General features: G+C 53.4%; 1 protein-coding gene across 1 annotated transcript; it reads right to left on the minus strand.

The window, feature by feature from the left end:
- Positions 1-2,877: 2,877 nt before the first annotated feature.
- fzd5 (frizzled class receptor 5) lies at positions 2,878-7,299 on the minus strand. Its single transcript, XM_088930522.1, has one exon. It carries the CDS (start codon positions 7,297-7,299, stop codon positions 5,560-5,562), a length of 1,740 nt encoding a protein of 579 aa, XP_088786648.1. The 3' UTR covers positions 2,878-5,559.
- Between the last annotated feature and the right edge of the window lie 3,947 nt (positions 7,300-11,246).

Genomic DNA, 11,246 nt, shown 5'->3' on the forward strand with positions numbered 1-11,246 from the left:
CCCACCCCGGACACTCCAGCTGTGGTGGGTCACTGCTGTCTGTCGAGGCAGCCTTCACGAAGTTCTGTTACGTGTTTCTCTTCCTCACTTGTGATTCGCAACAGTAAAATGCGTATTCTGATTCAGAACGTAGCTCTGCTTCACTCGCAGCGGTGCAACAAACTGAGTCCGAGAGCCTCTGACCCACCTGGTGGGGCTGTAGCCAGTCTGAGCCCAGGGACCAGTGACCCACCTGGTGGGGCTGTAGCCAGTCTGAGCCCAGGGACCAGTGACCCACCTGGTGGGGCTGTAGCCAGTCTGAGCCCAGGGACCAGTGACCCACCTGGTGGGGCTGTAGCCAGTCTGAGCCCAGGGACCAGTGACCCACCTGGTGGGGCTGTAGCCAGTCTGAGCCCGGGGACCAGTGACCCACCTGGTGGGGCTGTAGCCAGTCTGAGCCCGGGGACCGGTGACCCACCTGGTGGGGTTCTCAGCCTGAAGATGACAGTGACTCTGTCTGTTTCTGGGCCCAGTATGTGAATTGCTGTTGGACCTCTGCTACCAGATGTTGCAAGTGTTCCACCTTCTGTTCACCCATCCAGGGAGCGGCGACCCTAGTTCTGCAGGAACTGCTCTGGCAGGCGGGAGGGCAGTGAGGAGATCGGGGGCACAGCCTGCCTGAGGAAATCGAGTGTTGGTGGGACAAGTGGAAGGTGCAGGTTAACGCTGGCACCTGTGCTGATGTAAACAGGAAATTAGTGCTGTCTAGGGCAGATCATGTCTTCTTATAACCACTCTACTGCAATAACTACTGTGCTACATTGACAGGGGTTTAAGAAAGGTGCCAATTTACTGTAGACAGAACTGCCTGACAAGGGTGGCTTTCGTTCAGGAGATGATAGGATTTAATTTCAGTTTTTACACTTGAATGGCAGCAGTTTTCCTTAAAATACCCGTTTACAAGAGATTTTATTTCTTCTTTATGCTGAATCTAGTGATAGCTTTTATATCATCTCCTATATTTATGAACACAGTGTTGCACGGTGGGGTTTTTTTTCTAAATGTTTACTGGAATGGATTTGCATTGAGGAAAGTTGGGACACCTGCAGAGATCAGAGGTCAGCGCAGGTCACACCTTGCAGGTCAAGATACCGAGGTAGCCAGGGCTCCTTCAGACCTTACTGTCCAGCCAGACCTTCCACAGCTCAATTTGTTCATTAAACTGCCCACTGCGCCAAAGCTGATTTCAGTCATTAAAGATCGGTAGGAAGAGATCTGCGATGAGGCGGATGTGGCCAGCCTGCCGTAAGGACAAAGCCAGAGGCGACCTGGAAGCTTGTGGCGTGTCCTTCGGAATAATGTGGTGGCTGGAGCATCCTATCAGTCACTGAAATGACTGAGTCAGGGCTGGGGAAGGCAAGCAGGCCAGGTGACCAGCTCTCCACTGTGCGCTCACAGTAGGGACACGAGGAGCCGAAGTCCACATTCCAGCTTGATCCTTTTGTCTCTGGCTTCCACCCCTCCCCTCAGGCACGCAGAGCTGCTGCTCTTTCACACAGGCCCCTGGGCTGCTGTAGCTCCACCGACAGGCTTCCCCTGTCCTGTACAGTTCGCCCTTCGTTCTCCCTGGTAACTCCTTACTTCCAGTCGCCACTTGTGTTTTGCACTTGGTGGCTTTGTCCACCTGTAACATACTGGACTTTCTGTATTGCAGTGCCCGGTGGGCCTGAAGGAGGAGTGGCCCTTCTCCATTTTGCTTTGGCAGTTTGAGCTCATTTCAGCCTCTAATAAAGAATGAATTGGAACAGAGCAGCACATGACTAAGTTTACTTTCTGATGCTCGTGCCTTGAAGGCAAGAGTCCCTTGTAATCCTGGGTCCTGTTTCTTCTCCTTTTCTAAGGTTCTGAGAGGGGACGCCTGGTGATGTCAAACTTTTTTTTTTCTTCAGGGCCTGTCTGTTTTTCAGCTGTTTGATTCTTGCTGTGGGGGTTCTTGGTCACATGTACAGTAATTACGTGCTCTGTTGGGTACATTTGATTTGTTTTTCCCGAGATGTTTCACAGTTGAACCAGCTTATTCAAGGCTACAGTTTCCTATGGGACGGTTCTGTCACCTGGGTAGAAGTGTTGTCTTTCTCCACTTAAATAACTGAGTAGGTTACTTGATGCCTTGAGGTTGGAAGGAGGACTCGGACACGTTATCCTCGTACAGTACATTTCCTTGAGGGCCTGGGTCTAAAGTACAGGGTACCATTTGTACTCCATCATTCTTAGGCCAGTAAGACCTTAAAAGCTGTATGACTTAACAGTAATCAAAGACTTGAGAAGTATCCCTATAAGAGAAGTCTGACCTACTTTCTCCCAGCCCAATGAACAGAACAGGAGTGTTAAAAACTGGAGTTTTCCTGCACTCTACCCTCAGTCTGTGGGAGGAAATTAAATTACTGCAGTCTGCGTGTCTGCTGAGAGAAGGTTAGAGTAGTGTGTCATGGAGCCAGCAAAGTAACATCTCAGTTTGTGCTCCTTTCAAAACATCAGTGTGACCGTATAGCCAGTATCTTAATATTACCTACTCCTGGTTCCTACTGCTCAACCTAGAACCAGCAGGTGTTCATTACAACCTTCCTAATCTAGTGTCTCTACACGGATACACACGTGGGCAGTCCTCAGCTGCTTTGACTTCTGCTTCTTCACCTTTGCACGTTTGAAAGCACCTTGACGGCACCCGGCACATTTTTTGAAGCACAACGTTCAGCAAAAGGAGCTGTATTTCCGACAGCATGAATTGCACAGCACTCAATTAAAACCAGCTTTGACCGAGAGGTTGGCCAGTACAGAGCTTAGGAAGCAGAAGGAACTGTGGGTCAGACCCAGCAATGAGCACAGCACACACGCCTGTTCACAGACTGTTTGACAGTTTATTCTCTACAGGTATCAGAGAAACAGACAAGAACTTTCCATTATAAATATCTAAAATCTCATTTTCTTTTAAAATCTCAGGATTTGACCATTTTAAAAAATATAGTACATACACCATTCAAAACTATTTTGTGAGCAACATAAGCCAAAGAGTGTTTTACAAGATTTACAACAGCTGAAAGTCTTTAAAAAAAACTAATTTTTACACTATTTTTTCCACTTCTCAGCCTATGACTCGTTCATAAATAAGACTTAAGGAGACCCGTATGATTCTAACAGTTTATACAACAATGTACATTATTTAAAAATACTACTGGTGCAATCTTGGCCATTTTGTACATCCAGTAGAGGGAGAGATACAGGCAGCAGCACAGACTTCACACTGCAGGATCTGTGCTGTAAGATACACCCCTTAGAAAACAGCTCCTGCACACAGTTCAGGACCGACTGCCTACAGCTTCACGTCGAACAGGTGAAATACTGATCATCACAACAGCAGTGACTCTCAGGATTGAGTGGACGCTGCTTTTGAGAACAGCAAACTCGCGTAACCCTTTTTAGAAACGAAACCGAAGACCATTTCTTCACAGTCGACCTGCATGGGACCAGAAATTCCCCCTTCACAGTGAAGTCCTGTACAGTATTTTCTCTTTCGGCTATCCTAGTTATAGGTGATAGACGTCCTGAGGAGGTTAAGGGACAAAGCAGAGGTGTTTGCTAAAGATGTTGCAATTAGGAGACTCGACCACTGGGGGGCACAGCATAACAATATAACCCTTCCTTTTCAACATTCAAGTGCGGAAATTTGAACATAAATGAAAAGCAAATTAGGCCAGAGTTCCGAGGACAATATTCACGAGAAACAACAGCTGTTTTGCCCACATTGTGGTTCCCATTGTCAGGGGAAAATGATTCAATGAATCCAGGAAATAATGGACAGGTAATCTTTCTGCTCTCCGTGGCGCTATAGTATATTTCTGGTTTTAACGTATTTTTTCCCCATTATTTGAAGGGTAGATCTTCTACCCTAACTAAATGAAACCATTGTTTTGGACGTCCCTGTGCTGTGCTTAGAGCGCACTCCAGCACCTCCCAGATTCTGTGGCTCAGAGCTTCACCACCGCTGGTTTAAAAAAAAACCCATCTAAACTGTGATGCAAGTTTCAGGCAACGTTCTAAAAAAAAAAAAAGTTCTTTTTTTTTCCCCCTCCACTCCAATGCTGGAGACTGTAAGCCTGGTACAGAAGGCAGGAGATGCAGGTGACCTGGGATCAACACACCCGCTTAGAGCTCACCGGTCACGGAGCTGAGGGGCAGCCTGTTCTAACACTCTCCCCCACTGGGGCGTGAGCACAGCGTGGCACTTACACCCAGGGGTGTGTCCGGGGGGGTGCTGGCCAAGGACAGGGCCTCTCTGCCGACGGTGCGCAGGGGGCTGACCTTCCAGGGGCTGCAGTGAAAGAGGGCAACTGGGCGTTCGTCCCAGATTAACAATGGCGCACTTGATATACCACCCGGAGGAACACCGTGACAAGCCTGCCCTAAACAGGACTACAGCCAGTTCTGGCCCCTCCTGGTCAGGCGGGAGGAACGTCGGAATCTACACAGCCCGGCCCAGGGGAGGGAAGGCCCTCGCCCCTCCTAGCTGCGGGCAGTGAAGCCCAGGTCATTACAGGCAGAACTGCTGCTCCCCTTTGTGCCAAAAGATCAAGCATTTTCCCATTTCCAAACGAAACGCCCATCGCCGACTGCTTCCTCTCTGGAATGGACACCGGGCTCAGAAGTATTCCTGCTGCGGGAGCCCCCCCACACCTCCCAGCTCGTTTCCAGCCAAACTCTCACTTACACAGCCGAACCTCCGCCGTCGCAAGAACAGGACGGATCTGAGCTGTTTGACGTTTCAGCTCCAAAACACATCGGTGGCCACCAGTTAGCTATATCATTGGCAGAAGTTAAAAGTAAGAAAAGTCTGCCGAGAAGAAAAAAAAAACTTTTCCAATGAAGCAACTTGTTAAATCAATCAAGGCTCGGGTCAGGTAATGAATTAATTGAGGCTGGAATGAAAAGCAGCAGGTGTGTGGGCCTGCCCCATCTAGATACTGGCACTCAGTCACACACCCTGCTGGACCTACTGAACTCCGACCCTTGGAACTAATAAATAAGAAAGACGCCCCGTTCCCTGGGCCTGGCGAGAGAGACTGGGGAGCCCCAGGATTTGCAGTCGGCAGGACAGGCCTGTCGTGAGTAAACCCGTGGTCGTGCCTTTGCGACTCGTCCTGTTCAGCGTTTTGAAATGTGCTGCCAGGTCCATCTTCCCAATTCCGTTTTAAACCACAACACAGCCAGAGCAGCTCATTCGGAGCTCTTTTTTTTTTTAACATGGCGCCATTAAAACAAAAGTCACTCAAAACCCCCCAAAATTCCATTTCTTTTCCTTCATCCACACTCACGGTTCCTCTGGCTGTTAATCTGCTGACTCCCCCAGGTGGGGGGGGGGCCGCGGTGTCGGGACGGAGGTCGCCCAGGTCGAACATCTCTTCCGCCACTCACCGGCCGGATGAATTATTCTGCAGTTTTTCTTCCTCGCAACACGTTCCAGAACCTCGAGGAGAGGGGGACCCCCGGAACAGCCAGTCCGCGCCCCCGGGGGCCCGGCCGCGCCTACACGTGGGACAGGGGCACGGGCTTGTGGTAGGAGCCGGCGCTGGCCACCCCGGTCCGGGCCGTGAGCGCCGTGCTGGCCTCGCTGTACATGGAGGCGCTGGTGGGCTTCCGGGGCTGGCAGCAGCGCCCGCCGAAGCGGCGCCACGACTCCAGAGTCTTGCCCGACCAGATCCACACGCCGGACGTGATGCCCCCCACCAGGCACATGAAGTACTTCAGCATGAAGACGGCGTAGTCGGGCCCCGCGCGCCCGCGCTCGGCCGGGCAGGAGCACCCCAGCGCCCGCTCCCAGCCCTCGCGGTAGTGCTGCTCGTACACGTAGCACGCCACCACCACGGTGGCCGGCGCGGTGTACAGCACGGTGAAGATCCCGATGCGGAGCATCAGCTTCTCCAGCTTGTCCGTCTTGGTGCCGCCCTGCTTGATCACGCTGCGGATCCGGAAGAGCGAGACGAAGCCGGCCAGCAGGAACAGCGAGCCGGTGAACAGGTACACCACCAGCGGCGCCAGGACGAAGCCACGCAGGTTGGCGATGCTCTGGTTGCCCACGTAGCAGATGCCCGCCACGGGATCCCCATCCACGGAGCTGAGCGCCAGCACCGCGATGGACTTGACGCTGGGGATGAGCCAGGCCGCCAGGTGGAAGTACTGCGCGTAGCCGGCGATGGCCTCATTCCCCCACTTCATGCCCGCCGCCAGGAACCAGGTGAAGGACAGGATGACCCACCAGATGGAGCTGGCCATGCCGAAGAAGTAGACGAGCAGGAAGACGAGCGTGCACAGCGCGGGGCCCGTGGTCTCGTAGTGCACGTGCTGGTAGTCGGGGTTGCAGGCCACCCGGGCGTGCCCGGCGACCAGGCGCACGATGTAGCCCAGCGACACGAACAGGTAGCAGGTGGCCAGGAAGATGATGGGCCGCTCGGGGTACTTGAAGCGCTCCATGTCGATGAGGAAGGTGGCCACGGTGGTGAAGGTGGAGACGAAGCACAGCACGGACCACAGGCCGATCCAGAAGCTGGCGAAGGTGCGCTCGTCCGGGGAGAAGTAGGGCAGGTGGCAGGGCACGGCGCAGTTCAGCAGGCGGCCCGTGCGGATCCTGTTGTACAGCGGGTGGGCCTCCCGGCGGATGGGCACCAGCGGGTCGCGGCAGCGGCACTCGCCGTCGCAGGCCGGCGGGGAGGGCGCCGGCCGGCCGGCGGCGGCCGGGGGGGGCGGGCGTCCGGAGCGCCGGGGCGGGCCCCCCGGCGTGGGCGGCGGCGGCGTGGTGGCCTCGCTGTGGTTGTAGTCCATGCACAGGCTCTCGGCGTCGCCCTGCGCCGGCAGCCGCTCGCAGCTCATGCGCTCCGGCCACTGGAAGCCGTACTGGCTCATGAGCGGGGAGCAGCCCCGCTGGGCGCGCTCGCACACCGAGCGGCAGGGCGGCAGCGGCTTGCGGTAGTCCGGCAGGCAGATGGGCGTGTACATGCTGCACAGGAAGAAGAGCAGGTCCGGCGAGCACTGGATCTCCACCAGCGGCCAGAACTGGTGCACCTCCAGCCCCGCCTCGTCCTGCGTGTCGTGGTTGAACTGGTTGGGCATGTAGGTGAGGTTGTAGTCGATGTGCTTGCACATGGGCACCGTGATCACCTGGCACACGAGGCCCTTGGAGGCGGCCAGGCCCGGCAGGGGCAGCGCCAGCAGCAGCAAGACCGTCCCGACCGGGCCGCCGGGGAGACGGCGGTTCCGAGGGGCTCCCATGGGCACTGGGTCAGAGAGAGGAGGCGATGCTCGAACTCCCCAAGTTTGAAATAAATTTTTTAAAAAAACTGCAGCGCTTGGCTTCTGGGCTGCAGCCGCTCTCTGCTCCCCTCGCACACACGCACAATCCCGGACTCTTACCAAAGCGCGGCTTGGCGACAAAACCTCCAATTCCGGAGCTGCGCGCCCACAGTCCTGTCAGCTCACCCGGCGTGCGCGCACACCGCTCCGCATGTCCCCTCTCGCTTGCGGGACAAAACCGAGCCCTTGCCGAACTGCGCCGGGCCCGGTGGTCCGGTGACAGGTGCTCCAGAGCGGGGCTCGCAGCGAGGGTCGGGGGGTCGCGCCGAGATCCTCCCCGGCTCCGGTTCGCCTGAAACCCGCGCAGGGAGAGTGAATCACGGCCCGAGTCCCCGCTCCCTCTTCGCTAAAGCGGAAAAAAAAAGTATTTCTCTCCCTGGTCGTTTTCAATTAGCAGCGCCGGCGTGATTCGCACAGCTCTCGCCAGCCACGATCACAGGCTTTTCAACGCCCGTGGGTGTCTTTATGGCACCGTGCTTCTTCCAGCTTTTCCCCCCCCCAACTTGAACGTCTTCATCAGCGACGACAGCGTGATGTTTAGTTTTTTTTGTTCCTTCTACAAAAAGGCTCTTAAGGGCAGTGCCGTGTTTAAATGATAATTATTATTTTTGTCAATCAAACCCCACGTGAGATTCCGCAGTCCCGGCAGGGAAGTCGCCGTGAAGTTCACTCCTCGCCCGTCTGCTTGGCTCTAATTAAAGCCGCTCTCAGGTGGAGCTAGGCATCCTCTCCCCGTCTCTCTCTCTCTCGCCCCCGGCGCTGGACGCCTCATTAACATGGCTCGCAGAGCCCGGCGGCGGTCGCTGCTGGTCGTCCCCCACCCTGCGCTGGTCCCTGGGACCCGGCTGAGCCCCGCGATACTTGCTCCCAAGTCTTTCCCAAGTTTCCGTCGGCGGCGAGCTCAAGCGGCGGAATACAGCAGCTCGCTGCTGGGCTCCGGCGAAGTGCAGTAAGCCCCACCTGCTCCGTGGCCGAGGATACGCCCCCCACCCCGAGGCGGACCCGCCCCCTTCAGGTTTCACCCCGTTCTCTGAACGCGGAGAAGGCGTGCCGTCTGCTATTGCCCCCGCCCACTTATATTACAATACCACGCCCCCTCGCCTGCGGGTGGCCAATGGGAGCGTTAGTTATTCTAAGGGAGCGTTAGTTATTCTAAGGAAGCCCGGCGTGTCCGCTCACCCCCTGCCGCCCGTGCTCGGCACTGAGGCTCTCTGACAGGTGCAATATGGCTCATTGATCTGGTTCGGATCCTCTGATGCGCCCTCATTTTTGCTGTTCTTGTTGGTAATTTTGTCCAGTTGTAAAACACCTGTTTTTATGGAACTTGAAGTTGTTTTACCGGTGATTTTAAGGTCAGTAGCGGGTCATTTTCCAGTGTTTAATTTTAAAGAGGGCGTGAGTGTCAAGGGTGATATGGTTTTATTAATCAGCTGATTCCACTGTAGATTGGAACTCATCTGCTGTGCTACAGCGACTGACGGTTTGGGGGAACAGTCTCCAGTTTGTCTAACAATGCAAAAATAATACGGTCAAATCTGCATTTAAATGTACCTAAATTTAAAAGTCTAATGAGGTTAAAGAAGTGAAAAGTTAAAAGCTAGACTAAAAAGTTAAAAAGCACACACTCATTCATGATGCTGAGTGAAGACTGTTCAATGCTTTTGTGCTTTTGGTGTATCAGAGGCTGTGGAGAGTGGAGATAGTGAGGCTGTGGAGAGTGGAGGCAGCGAGACTGTGGAGACTTGAGACAGTGAGGCTGTGGAAAGTGGAGGCAGCGAGACTGTGGAGACTTGAGACAGTGAGGCTGTAGAGAGTGGAGGCAGCGAGACTGTGGAGACTTGAGACAGTGAGGCTGTAGAGAGTGGAGGCAGCGAGACTGTGGAGACTTGAGACAGTGAGGCTGTAGAGAGTGGAGGCAGCGAGACTGTGGAGACTTGAGACAGTGAGGCTGTAGAGAGTGGAGGCAGCGAGACTGTGGAGACTTGAGACAGTGAGGCTGTGGAAAGTGGAGGCAGCGAGACTGTGGAGACTTGAGACAGTGAGGCTGCGGAGAGTGGAGGCAGGGAGGCTGTGGAGAGTCGAGACAGTGAGGGTGTGACCTCAGGCAGTGAGGCTGTGGAGAGTGGCGACACTGAGGCTGTGGAGAGTGAAGGCAGGGAGGCTGTGGAGAGTGAAGGCAGGGAGGCTGTGGATAATGGAGATAGGGAGGCCATGCATCCTGCTCTGTGTGTGTTTAAATGGATTACTCCTGGCAAGCAGCAGAGCGCAAACACCTGTATAATGGCGCTAATGTAGATTTAATCCTCTCACGGCAAACACAGGGCAGAGGGGTGAGCGGGCTGTAGGAGCAGCCAGCCTCTGGCAGCAGGGAGGCAGCCCTAGGCAATGATGCAAGTCTCCGATTTTAACACAACATAAAGACTCCACCTGTTGAAAGCCAAGCAACGGCCCTCTTTTTTTCCACAAACGATTAATGATGTTACAATAACCAGAGAGCTTTTAATGCTGTAGCCCATAACCATGCTTTTAAGATGGAGAGATTTAATCGAAGATGAACGTCTTCTGTTTCGGCAACACCTGTGCTAAGACTTACAGCGGTACGCTCGGCTCATGTTATTATATTCTCCTTCTGCATCCATGCTGTTTGCTTTTTGTTATTGTTTAGGAACTGACAACAATGACGCTGTTCAGGTGGTGCTTTGATACTGATCAATGTCATTTTAAAAAGAACAAGAGGCGTCTGGCCAGCTCCTCTAGTTTTGCAATCAGAAGGTATGAGGGAGCACAGACAGAGCCCGTTTGGACCTGTGCATATATTTACATAAACACCAAAACAGGCCCAATCTGCAGACAGAACAATGAGGTCTGAGCACTGAGCCGTCAGTAACACTGTTAGCTTTGGCTCTTGTATGAGTATTACCATGCCTCAGTGCTGATCAGATGTTTATTTTTTCAGCTCTGTAGCCTGCCAGTGGTGTGTTCTGCAGCCCAGGGTTATCAGACCTTTAAGGCACCAGATTTCTGAATACAATCACTGTGTCAAGGAGGGTTCCACTGTAAATGGGAAATCAGCATTTTTTTCAGAACCAGTAAGCTCCTCTTGTCACTTGTGTACCAGGTGACTGAGCAGCTGTGTCAAAAAGAGAGGGTGCCTCCTTCAGACATAGTAATACACTATGTGTAAGAAAAGTCAGGTTCTGCACAGTGCACTGTAATCTAATGGATCAGGAAAAGTGCATGTAAAGCATTACTATTGATTATTCTAATGAAGATTAAGAAGAAATAAAAGACAAAAATGTTGTGTCCTCTTTGACCTCACTTAAAACAACAAAAACGATGCACAGAATTAGTCACAAGTGGACAAAATATGTTTCAGCTGGATTAGCATGATAAATAAGCGCATTTAAGGCAGTCTGTCCTCCTGGACTGGGCCGGCTGATCGCGGTGTTCCTGACGCTGGGCCGGCTGATCGTGGACACTGGAGACCCTGCTGACCGATCCCCATGACCGTCCCTCTCCTCTCTCTGCAGCAGCAGAGTCTCCTGTGGCCACACTGGCCTGATGACTCCGGCAGGATTTCCTTCAGACACCAGCACCTGTGAAGCATGCATAGTCTTTGCCTCTAGCTTCAGACAGGAAAATGTGTGTGCACATGAGAGGTTTTAGTGTTTTTCTCCATTTATAGAGACACAACCAAAAACATAAATGTTGAGGAGAAGTTAGATCTTTATTTTTTAAGGCGTGTGCCCCCGACGCTCCCTGTCTCCGGAACGAAGCCGACTCCTGAACTCTCACTCCTGCAGCCCATGGGTCCAAAGTTCAGCGGTGGCGATGGTGAGGTTGTTTACAACTGGGTAGGACTATCG

This window comes from Atractosteus spatula, chromosome 13 (assembly GCF_055471065.1).
Source record: "Atractosteus spatula isolate fAtrSpa1 chromosome 13, fAtrSpa1.hap1, whole genome shotgun sequence".
NCBI lineage: Eukaryota > Metazoa > Chordata > Actinopteri > Semionotiformes > Lepisosteidae > Atractosteus > Atractosteus spatula.